General features: G+C 30.1%; 5 protein-coding genes across 5 annotated transcripts; 3 read left to right on the top strand and 2 right to left on the bottom strand.

Moving 5' to 3' along the window:
• Positions 1 to 1,244: 1,244 nt before the first annotated feature.
• On the top strand, positions 1,245 to 3,887 carry BN7_4730 (Oligopeptide transporter; the record flags this gene model as incomplete). The annotated part of the gene is made up of 1 exon (XM_011274729.1): positions 1,245 to 3,887. The coding sequence occupies one exon, from the start codon at positions 1,245 to 1,247 to the stop codon at positions 3,885 to 3,887; it is 2,643 nt and encodes an 880-aa protein (XP_011273031.1).
• A 580-nt stretch (positions 3,888 to 4,467) lies between these two features.
• BN7_4729 (Ribonucleoside-diphosphate reductase small chain) lies at positions 4,468 to 5,733 on the bottom strand (the record flags this gene model as incomplete). Its single annotated transcript, XM_011274728.1, has 1 exon — positions 4,468 to 5,733. One exon carries the CDS (start codon positions 5,731 to 5,733, stop codon positions 4,468 to 4,470), a length of 1,266 nt encoding a protein of 421 aa, XP_011273030.1.
• A 1,810-nt stretch (positions 5,734 to 7,543) lies between these two features.
• Positions 7,544 to 8,833, top strand: PCT1 (choline-phosphate cytidylyltransferase; the record flags this gene model as incomplete). Its single annotated transcript, XM_011274727.1, has 1 exon — positions 7,544 to 8,833. The coding sequence occupies one exon, from the start codon at positions 7,544 to 7,546 to the stop codon at positions 8,831 to 8,833; it is 1,290 nt and encodes a 429-aa protein (XP_011273029.1).
• A 232-nt stretch (positions 8,834 to 9,065) lies between these two features.
• On the top strand, positions 9,066 to 9,549 carry BN7_4727 (uncharacterized protein; the record flags this gene model as incomplete). The annotated part of the gene is made up of 2 exons (XM_011274726.1): positions 9,066 to 9,194; positions 9,259 to 9,549. The coding sequence occupies 2 exons, from the start codon at positions 9,066 to 9,068 to the stop codon at positions 9,547 to 9,549; spliced, it is 420 nt and encodes a 139-aa protein (XP_011273028.1).
• A 418-nt stretch (positions 9,550 to 9,967) lies between these two features.
• BN7_4726 (pleiotropic drug resistance family ABC transporter) lies at positions 9,968 to 14,551 on the bottom strand (the record flags this gene model as incomplete). Its single annotated transcript, XM_011274725.1, has 1 exon — positions 9,968 to 14,551. One exon carries the CDS (start codon positions 14,549 to 14,551, stop codon positions 9,968 to 9,970), a length of 4,584 nt encoding a protein of 1,527 aa, XP_011273027.1.
• Between the last annotated feature and the right edge of the window lie 261 nt (positions 14,552 to 14,812).

The following is a 14,812-nucleotide window of genomic DNA, read 5'->3' as shown; positions in this document are numbered from 1 at the left end:
ACTGGAGTTTTTCATGACATTTTTTAAAACGAGTAAATACCCGATAATGGTAGTTTACCCTTTGTAGTAATACCAATCAACTAATAGTACTGATTGAATAGATAGGTGAATAATTTGATTTCTACTTTATTCTACTTTATTAATCGCTTATGTTCAATTTGATTGATTATACAATAAAGATACTAAGATACTCCTTTATTGTGTATGACATTTTAATTTGAAATAATTGGTTGATTAAATAGGATTTTATACTGTTTTTAGACTTTGTGCATATACTTCTTTTAAGGTTAATCAAGTAATCAAGGTTTAAGGAATATTTTAACGTTGAAGTTGTACAGTCATATCATGAGTCATGAATCATGTTTATCAGTTTAAATCGAAAGTTTATTGAAGCTGTACTAGTAATTAAGAGGTATATACAATAGAGATCCAGGAACTTAGACGTCAGTTGAAACATATATTCCCGTAATTAACACTAGTTTTAATGGTTGCTGATCAAATTGAAAATGGCCGCTAATCAAGGTCAAACAAAGTACCTTAAATCACCGACAAACTTATATTTATATCTCAAACTGGGTGTATATAGTTGTTTGAGTCTACCATGAATCTTCGGGCAACTTAATTTGAATCATTGATTATCCAATAGAACTTCTTTACAATTACGAGTCACCACTGATTCACAAACAAGAGCATTATCAGGAATTATAAACGGCTTCTTGAATCCAATCAATATCACTTGTACTGATTCGATATCGAAAATTTCCCCGAAGGTTTCAATTTTGACCTTTGGCTGCTTTTATGGGAAATTGAAATTGTTATCAAAGATATGAAACGAATATATCAAATGGTACGCTAATAGCTATACACTGATACTATGGATAAGTTGAGTATATTATATCAAGACTTCATCTTCCAAGACAACACACTTGACACTTTTTAGCTTGGCTTTGAATATAATAATCTCAAGTTTATAATTGTGTTTCAAGCCATGGTTCTACTTTCCCTGTATCGGGATTCGGTAAACTTGTTTTCTTATCAATGCAACAATCACGCGCAAGAAGCCATATATTTCTCTGCAAGGCTGCCTATCGCAGAACTTGTACCATCACATCATTATCCGATTAAGTACACACAGAATAAACCATGTATCCGATGATCATATTGTATATAAATGAAACAATATACCCTTTGGATTCTATGTACTCTGTAGTTGTTTGTTGTTTGTCCATCAAAACATTTTAATTATGTCCGACATTAAAGAATTATCTTCGTCGGGTTCTGATCAAGAGAAAAATTATGATTACGATCCAAACAACAAGGAAACAGTCCTTACCAAGCATGCTTCTCATGATACAATCTCTATTGAAGAACATGATCCAAATTTAAATGCTGCTGATGAAACTTATGGAATTCCAAAATTTGATGATGAAAAAATTAAAGAATTTTTTGAAACTCTAAGTGATGAACAAATTGAATTATTTTTACATCAAACTGGTCATGGTTCAGATTTAAATAATGATGATAAAGATGATTTAACTGATGATTTAAAATTCATCTTGACAAAAATTATTAGTATTTCTGATACAGAAGCTTTAGATATTTTCCAAACTACATCGAAAAATCATCAAAGAGATGCAAATTTCCCCAAATTAGATTGGGATTATGTTCAAGATGTCTTAAATCATAATATTAATATTAATGAATCACCATATGACCAATTCAAAACTAAATTATTAGCTGTCTTATTCCATTATCATTCTCCATATCCAGAAGTTAGATCTGTCACTGATATTTTCAATAATCCTGATGAACCTGTTGAAACTATAAGATCTTATACCATTGCAATGATTTGGTTAATTATTGGTTCAGGTGTTTATGAATTTTTTTATCATAGACAACCAAAAATTTCTTTACCACCTGCAGTTTTATCAATTTTAATGTATCCATGTGGTAAAGCATGGGAATTTATCATACCAAATTGGCATATAAATTTCTTTGGTAAAAAAATTCCATTAAATCCAGGTCCTTATTCATACAAGGAACAAATGTTTGCATCAACTATAACAAATGTTTCATATATGGGTGTTTATGTTACTTCAAATATTATTGTTCAAAAAAAATTTTATGGTCATGATTGGGTTTCATTTGGTTATCAAGTTTTATTAGCTTTATCAACTCAATTTATGGGTATTTCATTTGCTGGTGTCTTAAGAAAATTTGTTATTTATCCACAAAGAGCTGTATGGCCAACTATTTTACCTTCATTAGCTTTAAATCGTGCTTTATTAAAACCTGAAAGAAGAGAAGTTATTAATGGTTGGAAAATTTCAAAATATAAATTTTTTTGGGTTGTTTTCGGTGCAATGTTTGTTTATTTTTGGTTACCAAATTATTTATTTACTGCATTATCAATTTTCAGTTGGATGACTTGGATTAAACCTGATAATTTTAATTTAGCTGTTGTAACAGGGTTCCAATCTGGGTTAGGTATTAATCCAATCTCAACTTTTGATTGGTCTAATGTTATTAATCTTGTAAACCCATTAGCCGTTCCATTTTATGCAACTGCAAATATGGTTATTGGTATGTTTATTGGTACTTTTGCCATCTTGGGAGTTTATTATTCAAATGTTAAATGGTCAGCTTATTTACCACCAAATAGTGTTTCAATTTTTACAAATCAAGGTGAAGAATTTGATGTTTCTGAAATTATTACAAATGGTTTATTAGATCCTGTTAAATATCAAGATTATTCACCACCTTTTTATACTGCTGGTAATATAGTTGTTTATTCTGTTTTTTTTTTATTTTATCCATTTGGATTCTTATTTAATACTTATAAAGAATGGGATACCGTTGGGTTTGCTTTAAAATTTATTAAAAAAGATGTTTTTGAATTATTTCATAATTTGAAAAATTTTAAATCAATCTTTTCCAAAAATACCAGAGAAAAACGTCCAGCTGCTATTGAAAGATATAATGATCCTCATTCAAGAGCTTTATCTAAATATAAAGAAGTTCCAGATAGTTATTATTGGGCAATTTTATTAATTTCATTAATCTTTGGTATCTTAACTGTTAAATTATATCCAAAAACTGAAACTCCAGTATGGGGTATTTTTTTTGCAATTGGTATAAATTTTGTATTTTTAATTCCATTAGCTTTACTTTATGCAGTTACAGGTGTTCAAATTGGTTTAAATGTTTTAGTTGAATTAATTGTTGGTTATGCCCTTCCTGGTAATGGTGTTGCTTTAATGACTATTAAAGCTTTAGGTTATAATATTGATGGACAAGCTGATAATTTTATTTCATGTCAAAAAATGGCTCATTATGCAAGAATCCCAACAAGAGCTTTATTTAGAGGTCAAATTATTGCAATTTTTTTCCAAACTTTTACTGCTTTGGGTGTTGTTAATTGGTCTTTATCAAATATTAAAGATTTTTGTTCACCACATCAAGCTCAAAAATTTACTTGTGTTGAAGATCGTATTTTTTATTCAGCAAGTGTGCTTTGGGGTGTTATTGGTCCTAAAAAAGTTTTCGATGGTCTTTATCCAACTATGAAGTATGCATTCTTGATTGGATTTTTATTAGCTTTATTATTCATTGGAATTATTCATTTTTTCCCAAAATATTTCCCACAAAGTTTTGAACCACAAGTTGTTATTAATGGTATTTTGAATGTTTGTCCATATAATTTATCATATGGTTTACCACCATTATATTTTGGTTTCATTTTCATGTATTATATCAAGAGAAGATATTTAGCTTGGTTTGAAAAATATAACTATGTATTATCTTCAGCTTTAAATGCAGGTGTTGCATTTGGTGCTGTGATTATTTTCTTTGCAGTTCAATATCATGCTAAAGATGTCGTGTGGTGAGGTAATACAGTGGTTTCAAGTGGTGTTGATGGTGGTGAAGGTCAACAAGCATTATTAGATCCAACTTCTTTAGCTGCTGGTTATTTTGGTCCAACAAAAGGTCATTTCCCATGAGTTTAGTACTCATCGTTTGGTTATGATTTATATAATTTCAATTCTTCGAGTTACTTTCCTTTATAATGTTTAATTTTTAATATTTGTATATAATATTTTTAAATTTGTTGATATTTCATTTTGTTGATGTAGTAGTTTGAATATTATTCACGATTGTAGGATTTAAGTGAGAACGAACCAAAAAAGAAACCATGGAATTTATAAACTTATTCGACACAAGAGAAAACCATATTTTTAAGTGCTTAGGGTAAGGCGAATTAAGAGACTCTACATTTTGTTTTAAATCATATCAAAAATTAAATTCTTTCGAAATATTATACACTAGTTTTAAACCCCCTTTATACCTTTATAACCTGATAAAACATTAATGGGTAAAACAATCTTTTAAAAAAAAAACACCAAAAGGAAAAATATTAAAAGTCATAAAAATTCATTAAAAAGCCAAATATGCATAATTGGGCAAAGATTAGAAATCTTCATCAAAAGCGAAAGCATCTTTAGATTCAGTCTTTTCAGTACCAGCCATAACACCAGCTTTTTGATAATCTGAAACTCTTTTTTCAAAGAAATTAGTTTTACCAGCTAATGAAATGTTTTCCATAAAATCAAATGGATTTGTAACATTATAGAATTTTTTATTACCTAAAGCAACTAATAAACGATCAGCACAGAACTCAACATATTGACACATTAATTTAGCATTCATACCTAATAAAGAAGCTGGTAAAGCATCAGTGAAATATTCAGATTCAATTGAAACAGCTTCAGTAATAATTTTTTCAACAATTTCTTCAGATGGTTTATTTTTTAAATGAGCAAATAATAAACAAGCAAAATCAGTATGTAAACCTTCATCACGACAAATTAATTCATTTGAAAAAGTTAAACCAGGCATTAAACCTCTTTTTTTCAACCAAAAAATTGAAGCAAATGAACCAGAAAAGAAAATACCTTCAACAGCAGCAAAAGCAACTAATCTTTCACCGAATAAAGCTTCTTCATCAGCAATCCATCTTAAAGCCCAATCAGCTTTTTCTTTAATACATGGAATGGTTTCAATAGCATTGAATAAATATTCAGCTTGTTTTGGATCTTTAATATAAGTATCAATTAATAATGAATAAGTTTCTGAATGAATATTTTCCATCATAATTTGGAAACCATAAAAACATTTAGCTTCTGGAATTTGAACTTCAGCAGAGAAATTTTCAACTAAATTTTCATTAACAATACCATCTGAAGCAGCAAAGAAAGCTAAAACTCTTGAAATAAAGAAACGTTCATTATCATTTAATCTTTCATTCCAATCATGAATATCTTTTGATAAATCAATTTCTTCAGCAGTCCAAAATGAAGCTTCAGCTTTTTTATATGCTTGCCAGATTTCATGATATTTAATTGGGAATAAAACAAAACGACGTTTATTTTCAACTAATAATGGTTCATCTTTTTCTTGTTCTTTTAATTCATGACGATGAGATCTATGTTTTGATAAAAATTGTTGATGTCTTTCTTCAGAAGCTTTTAATCTTTTTTCAATTTCAGCATCATCATATTCTTGATCTTTACCAACAACTTCTTTTGGAACAGTTGAAGAATTTTTAGAAGAAGCTTCTTTTCTTGCAGCAGCAGCAGTTAATTCAGCTCTTAAATCTTTTTGAGAATTAGCACCAAGATCCAAATTGGATAAAACGTTGGCGGTAACTTTTGATGGTGTTTCTTGTGTAGACATTGTGTGGTATGTGTGTAATTAATGAACGACTAGGTTGTTATTCAAAAAGATTCTTCAAAGAGATGGATTGATATTCTTCTTTGATGATGATTAAATAAAAGTTTTGAAAATGGATAAAAAATACGTCTTTGGACCTCTTTATATATAAAAGAACGCGTTCGAATAGATCCAAATGATGAAATTGTTTTTAATGCAATAAAGCGTGTGTCAAGATCCGGATCTTGTTTACTTTTATCCAAATGAATCAAGTTTATATGGTAAATCTTAACTTTAAACCGTGTTTTCGTGTTTTATGTGTTAAATTTTTTTGAAACGCGTGTTTTTTTATAAGAAAATTTTTCTTTTAAAAGTGGGCTTTTCTGGAAAAGACACGAAAAATGAACAGCAATCATCGGGTAAACTACACTTTTAAACGAGTTTTAATGGGTTTAATAATTAGATTTCAATGGTTTTAATGAGATATATAGAATTATCAGTCAAATATAACATATTATACTAAGTTTTCCTAAGTTTTTACCTTTAATTTTGGTGTTTATACACTTAATTTAATGGAGAATCACGCGTCGCAAAATCATGTGACTGACGCGTTCTCGGCGTGTAAAAGACGCGTAGCAAACTTTCCCGATTAGGGCAGAGAACCACTAATTTTGGAAATCTCACTGGTCTTTGCACCCAGATATAAACAATCAATTTGTAAGTAAATATAGACTGTACATACAGAGAAGCCCATCGTTCAATTTAAAACACATCCTTGACTTGATTTGTTCCCTTTTGTTTGATATATTCACCCAAATTTCAAACCTTGTTACTTAATGCATTCAATGTAAATTTTAATAATGGAACTTATCGATAAGTGATAAGTGTGATGTATTACAAACAGGTTCGAATTCACCTGGAAATCTAGCTATATACACGGGGTTCTTCACCAATGGAGTACTGGATCATAACTTCTGGGGTTTATTGGTTTTAGTACATGGATTAAATTAAAGTACCTGCCACAAAATTTAAAAGGTCACCAATTGTGAAGCAGTCTTGAAACGTCTTCTTAGTATAAACATCCTGTGACTCTTTCGTTTAGTAGTTCAACTCTATGATTTGATATATCAGATATGATAATATTTGGATCACGGTTTACTGATTGCTGGACCAGGCTGGTTGTACTTTATTAAGATTGTGGTCTCACGTTCGTAACAGCTGATGTTAATTGTTCAGTTATTGACAAGTTACAATCTACAACTAGTAGAGAGAGTTGACTTAGATATTATTTGAAAATAGATTAATTACGTACATAGGGGTAGACTTCAAGATCCAATTAGTATTCAATTCTTTAATTCATCCCAGGCTTCAGCCCTATCTGATTAAATATATTCATGATCAAAACTAGTTGATGAAGTAATTGTATATAACTTTCAAGATAATATCAGATCATTAGAATTCAATTCAATCAAACGTGGATTCCTAGTAACTACACAATACTATCACCTGATAAACTCCCAGAGCACCCCAAACTACAATAAAAAGACCTTATTCAAACCAAAATTGTTAGAAATCAGTTGAAAAATTGTATAAAATCTGCCAAAATTACAAGGTTATTTGTGTATTATATTATTTCCGAGGGTTGAATATCACATGTTTTCGCACTCTGAATTCCGACCAGTGCACAAGTTCAAAATTCGCTGCCTTTTTTTTTGAAATGTGACATCCGAAACGTTCTAAGCAATACCAAAAATTAAAAGTATTAAGACATTGTTTTGAGTTGCAGGTTGATTCACAACAAGGTATACTTTGTCAATTCTTCAAGTCCTATATCATGTCAGGTGCAGGCTCTCCAAATAACAACAACAATGGCCCTGGTGGTCTTCTGAGATCAGCTTCAATTTCAAATTTATTCGGATTAAGAAATAAAAGATCATTTGAATCAGATGATAATAATGAAGAAAGTACAAATGAAAGTTCTGATATTGATGAAGAAGTTGCTCATAAAAGACGTAAAACTGAAATTGATGCACAAAAAAAATTTAATGAACAAGAAAAACAATATAATGATGAATTACCTGAAGAATATCGTAAATTTAGACCAACAGGTTATAAATTTAATTTACCTCCAACTGATCGTCCTGTTAGAGTTTTTGCTGATGGTATTTTTGATCTTTTCCATTTAGGTCATATGAGACAATTAGAACAATCCAAAAAAGCTTTACCAAATGCTCAATTAATTGTTGGTATTCCATCTGATGTTGTTACTCATAAAAAAAAAGGTTTAACTGTTTTATCTGATTATCAACGTGTTGAAACTATAAAACATTGTAAATGGGTTGATGAAGTTATTCCAGATTCTCCATGGTCTGTTACTCCAGAATTTTTGGAAAAACATAAAATTGATTATGTTGCTCATGATGATGCTCCTTATGCTTCAACTGATTCTGATGATGTTTATAAACCAATTAAAGAAAGAGGTCAATTCTTAGCTACACAAAGAACTGAAGGTATTTCAACTTCTGATATTATTACTAAAATCATTAGAGATTATGATAAGTATTTAATGAGAAATTTTGCAAGAGGTGCAACAAGACAAGAATTAAATGTTTCATGGTTGAAAAAAAATGAATTAGAATTTAAAAAACATATTAATGAATTTAGATCTTATTGGAAAAAAACAAATGATTCATTAAATATTGCATCAAAAGATCTTTATTTTGAAGTTCGTGAATATTTATTGAAAAAATCTATATTAAAACAAAATGAAAATGATAATAATAATTCAAGATCAAATCAACATGAAGGTAGTCCTGCAACTGAATTTGCTTTAAATTATACAGGTGATAAAAATGAAAGATCAAGAATTAAAAGATCTCCTTCATTTATTGAAAATTTTAAAGAATGGATGGCTAAAAATGATAATGATAATAGTTCAGATAGAGAAACTATAACTTCAAATTCAAAAGAAAATATAAATCCAAATAAATCAATAGATAAACCTTCATCATCAAATAATAATCAAAAAATTAGAACAAGTAAAAGAAGTAATAAAGGTAAAAATTCAAAATATGATGAAGAATCTGATGATGATAATAAAACTTTAACTTCTCAAGATTCTTAATTTTGATTTAATTTATAGAAATTGTTTTGTTTTCCCTTTGTTTATGCTTAATTACATAGTTTTATTTAATCATTTTTTATGTCTATACTTGTATATTGTTAATTAATTCATAACGTTCTTCCATGATTTTGTGTATGATGTTTCGCGTAACGAATTCATCAAGTTGATTAAAAGATATTAATCTTAAACTAGAACATTGAAAATTTCAACAACTTTTATTAACGAACAAATAATGTCATATTCAATCTCAAACTTAAGATATATTGAACCACAAACTCTACGAAATTGGTTTTCTAAAGGTTCACCAACTGGAAATGGGAAATTTTCAGTTGTTGATGTTCGTGATTCAGATCATATTGGTGTATGTTGAAAACAATCAAAATTCATAAATCAAATTAAACTTTCACTAACCATACTTAAATCAGGGTCATATTAAAAATTCATTACATTTCCCTTCAAATAGACTAAGTGATACAATTCAAGATGTTATAAATCAAGTTGAAAATTCTGATGATATTGTTTTCCATTGTGCTTTAAGTCAACAAAGAGGTCCTTCTGCTGCAATGAAATTTCTTAGATCTGTTGAAGATGGGAAATTAGATGGCAAATCAGTTTGGATATTAAAAGGTGGTTTTACTAAATGGCAAGAATTATATGGTGAAGATCAAGAAGTTACTGAAGGTTATCAAAAAGATATTTGGAAATTTGGTTATTAAGATGGGATGAAAAAAAAGCATCTTACTGATTTAGATTCATATGATACAAGTTGTCTCACTGACATTTTGAATTTCAATTAATATATGATATGCTGTTCTTGGTTAAATGCTCATAGAAAGATATATACAAAGTGCACTGAAACCAGGTTTTCAATACTGCACGTCCTAATAATGATTTGTATCATTCAATATACATTTACTACAGTTTAATTTATTGAAGTAAATCAAATCTCTAATATATTAAATTAGTTATTATTATATATACGTATATGTGAAAACTCAAAGGTATCATAAATATGAGTTAAAAAAATCATGATTGAATATTAATTAAATCAATCAAATATAAAAAAAACAAATGTACAAATTTAAAATTAACACCAGAAAAACCAAAAACACCAGGAATTATAGTTCATCAAGTTTAAGCTTTGCTATTAGAAGATGATTCTTCTTTTTCAATGATAGAAGCAGTTTCTTGTTTTTGAACTGTTTTATTTGTTGATTCAGCTTCAGCACCACTTTTAACTCTATCATTCTTCTTTGGAACTCTTGCTAACCAGTAGAAGAAAACAGCCAAGATCCAATTAATAACAATAAAAGCAATGAAAATACCAACATTTCTCCATCTTCTACCATAATCTAATTTAACAACTTTTAAGAAAGCATCAGTTGAAGAAATAGAACAGAATCCACATTCACTTGTTGATGATGGATCTTCAACGTAACCAGTACCAGCTTTTTCTAAATATTCCTTCATATAATCACCACATGTTGCACCTTGAGGTGGAGAGAAATGAACCAATTCTGAATCTGAACATTTAACAACATTATGAGCAACAGCATTAGATAAGAAACCATCAATGAAATAAGTGAAAGGTGAAACACGATACATGAAAATCCAGAAACCTGGTAATCCTTCTGATGTAACTAAAACACCACAGAATGTTAAACATAAGGTGAAAATCAATGAAGCTAAATTACCAGCAGCATCAGCCAATTCTAATGGTGCAATAACAAGATGAGCAAATGAACCTGTATAAACAAAGAATAAAACAGTCAAGAACCAAGCATAAGCACCTCTATCATGAACTTCAGCAGAACCATTTGGTGCTGCATTATTGTAGAAACCAACAGGGTAGTAAAACACTAAGAAGGCAATTGTACCAACAAGAGCATTCCATGGAACTTCTGAAGTGATTTGAGCAGTGATAAATGCCTTCCAAGAAAACGTTTTAGATGGACGTTCTCTAACTTCATATAATTCTCTTTGACGAACATATTCTGGTAAAGTTTGTTGAATTAAAGCATTGAAAATAACTAAAAACATGAAAAGTGCAAACATTTGATTTTGTAAACCTTGTCTTGTATTTTTAGCTTTGAAAAATGCAAACCCAATAAACATAGATGATGAAATGGCCAAAAATAATTTAGAATAGATATAAATTGGTGATCTCCAATATTGTTGGAAAACTCTTTGAGTAACAATACCATATTGTTTCCAGAAAGGAGCAGCATATTCATTATGATCAATACTATCATCACGAGGTAATTGAGATAATTCACGTTCCATTCTATCCAATTCTTGTTTAACTTCTTGACGTTCAGTTGAATTTAACCAAACTTGATAATAATCTTGATTAGCATGAGAACCTGGAGCAGCACCAATAACGTGTAACATCCATTCAGCTGGATTAGCTTCTGGTGGACATTTTGGAGCACCATATTTTTCAAAATAATCAATCAAAGTTTGACAATTTTTACCTAAATCACCAAAATAAACAGTTTTACCACCTCTTGCTAAGAATAATAATCTATCAAATTCTTGCATCAAAATAGCTGAAGGTTGATGAATAGTACATAAAATAGCTTGACCATGGTTAGCTAATTTTCTCATCAATTGACAAATAGACCAAGCAGTTTGGGAATCTAAACCTGAAGTTGGTTCATCCAAGAATAATAATAATTTAGGTTTAGCAGCCAATTCAACACCAATAGTCAATCTTTTTCTTTGTTCAACATTTAAACCTTCACCAGCAACACCAACAACAGCATCAGCATATTTTTCCATATCTAAAATAGAAATAACTTCTTCAACATATTGATCTTTTTCAGCTGTTGAAACTGAAGCTGGTTGTCTTAAATAAGCTGAGAATTTTAATGCTTCACGAACAGTTGCTGTTCTTAAATGTAAATCTTGTTGTTGAACATAACCAGTTGATCTTTGGAATGAATTATCTCTTAAATGACCATTAACAAACATATCACCAGTGACAACACCCATAGTAACTCTGTTAGCTAAAACATCCAATAATGTGGTTTTACCAGCACCGGATGCACCCATTAAAGCAGTTAAAGTACCTGGTTTAACCCAACCATCAACACCACTTAAAATTTCACGATCTTCCTTTTTAATCTTAACAGTATAATGAACATCTCTCCAATGGAATGTTTGAGTACCAGCATGAATAACATCAACATCTTTGTCAACATCTTCACCGTTTGGAACAACACCTTTTTCATTACCAGATTCAAGTTCATTTTGAGATGCAGCTTTTTCTTTTTTCAATTTTCTCAAAGTTGATCTTTGGAATAATAAAACTTCACCCTTTTGCATAGCAGATTCATTATATTCACTGAAAACTAAATAAATAGCTAAAAAGAATAATGCAAAAGCTAAAGTAATACCCCAATTTCTCCATCTATGTGAATTCTTGTATTTATATGCAACTTCCAAATATGTTGTACCATCAACAGTAAATTCACCAGTTTGAGCACCAACAGCATTACAAATGAAACCATCTGATGGAATATTTGGGATAGATCTTGGATCACCAGGAACAAATGATGAACAATCATAAGTAACACCAGCAAATTCATTAGCCATTAAAGCTTCAAAAGCATAAGCTAAAGGATCAAGATAATTAATCCATCTTGACCAACCAAGCATATAATTAACAGGAATAGTGAAACCAACGAAAATAGTTAAAGCTAACAACAAAACTTGTGCTGGAACTAAAGCTTCAGGTAATGAAGTAGCAGCAGAACCAACTAATCTGAAAAGATGTGACATTGAGAATGTAGCAGTTAAATTAACTAAATAATAAAAGAAGAAACGACCAGGATTTCTTCTAAAATTAACCATAAAGTAGAAAACTAAATTAAATGCAATTGATGTGAAAATTTTGGCAGGTAATTGAGATAAAACAGATGATAATGCATTAGCAGATGGATGATAAAGTGAATATTGTTTATGTTTTTCAATAATTGGTCTAGCTTCGAAAAGTGTCATAATTTCTAAAAATGATGAAAACCCATTGAAAAGAACAGCAAAAAACATAGCTGCACCACGATAATAAAATGAGTCTGTTGTTTTAGGTAAATTATAGAAAATTGATGATAAAATTAACGCCATAAATGAATTGGCAAACACTTGGAAAGAATTGAATCCAAAATCATTCCAAATTCTTTGGAAATCACGAGTTAATAAATAACGAGTTTGCATCCAAAATGAGACTGTATATGAAGAGGTTGGTCTAATATGTTTAGCTTGTTTTTTGTTATGAGCTTCTTTAACTAAACCTTTTGAATTTTGTTCATGTTGATGTTTAAATTCTGAATCAATATCTTTGATTAATTTAGCATATTCAGGTGAATTTTTCCAATAAGTTTCAAATTCTTGTGGAGTTTTTGGAACTTTATTTTCAAAACCTTCTTGAGGAACTCTTTCTCTTGGAGAAGTAACAGAAGTTAAGAAATCAGCAGTAGTTTGACGTTGAGGACAATACCAACCCATTTTAATGAAATATTCTCTTGCTTCATCACCTCTACCGAAATAAATTTGATGACCTTCATATAAAACAGTAACTTTATCGAATAAATCATATGCATCTTGAGAACATTGATAAATAGCAACAAAAGCTGTAGTATCTAAGACATCAGCTTGAGTTCTTAAAGCTCTAATGAATTCCAAAGCAGTAGCTGCATCTAAACCTCTAGTGGCATTATCCCAACATTGTAATCTTGCACCTGAAAGTGAAACTTCAGCAATTGAAACTCTTTTACGTTCACCACCTGAAACACCACGAACATTTTCATTACCAACTTTTGTGTTTTTTGTATGTGATAACCCATAAGTTGCCATATAAACTTCAGTTAAATGATTTGCATAATCTTCTCTTGAAATACCAGGAATTCTATTTTGTGGAGTTCTAAATTTGGCAACAGTTGATAAAGTTTGCCAAACAGTTAAATGAGGGAAATGGATATCAGATTCAGCATTATAAACAACTTCACCTCTATAATGTTTTCTGATATCTTTTGGACTGAGACCTTCATAACTAATTTCAGCTTCTTCACCAATGGCAAAACCATGAGTATTTGAAGCAATTGTTTTCAATAAAGTTGAACAACCAGAACCTGGTCTACCTAAGACAACAACAACTTCACCAGGTCTAACTAAAGCATCCATAGATTTCAAAATATCAAATCTACCAGCTTCTTTTTTAGCTTTTGAAGTGAAAAATGCCTTTTTAGCAAGATTTGCATATTTTAATGGTGCATTCATAACAGTGGTTTGATAATCAGCACCTGCAGCTTCACCTGTAGCTCTAAGGTTTTTATAAGCGATACCAAGAGAATAAGATTTATAATGTTCTGGATCCTTATCCATCAAATTTTTAAAATTCTTAACCCAAAATCTTGAATTGAATTGATCAGAATTAGGGTCTAATCTAGGATCAATATCAGGGTTGTTGATGGCAACAACACCTGGTGCAATTGTAGAGACTCTTGAAAGAGATTGTTGAGCTTCTAAATCATTATTATTTTGATAATATTGTTGATCTTCACCAGCAGCAGCAGGTAATGAAGATTGAGATGCATTTGTTAATTTTCTAGCTAAATGTTGAATATTGTCATCAACATTTGAATCAAAACCTTTATATTCTTCCACACTTTGTGCCGAAGTCTTGGAGACTTGATCACCCAGATGGATATTCTCAGTCATTGTTGATAAGACTTTGAATATTAACTTAGTGTTTCTTCAATTATAGTAAGAGTATAACACTAAAATTTGTGGGTGATGCAATTATTTTATACTTTTGAAGTGAAAATTTCTTTGTTTTGGTTTTTTGGAATAATCCAGCATAATCAACATGTTTAGAAAACAAAAAAATCGGAAGGATTGGCGTAATTTTGCTACTTAATTTGGTTCCGAGCACCGAGTAACGCCAGACAGGATACACGGAGGCTGGCTGAGCCTGAATCG

The sequence above is a fragment of the Wickerhamomyces ciferrii genome, contig 00180 (genome assembly GCF_000313485.1).
Source record: "Wickerhamomyces ciferrii WGS project CAIF00000000 data, strain NRRL Y-1031 F-60-10, contig 00180, whole genome shotgun sequence".
NCBI lineage: Eukaryota > Fungi > Ascomycota > Saccharomycetes > Phaffomycetales > Wickerhamomycetaceae > Hansenula > Hansenula ciferrii.
Note: the sequence above shows the minus strand (reverse complement) of the source record. Positions and strands in the feature narration are given on the sequence as shown.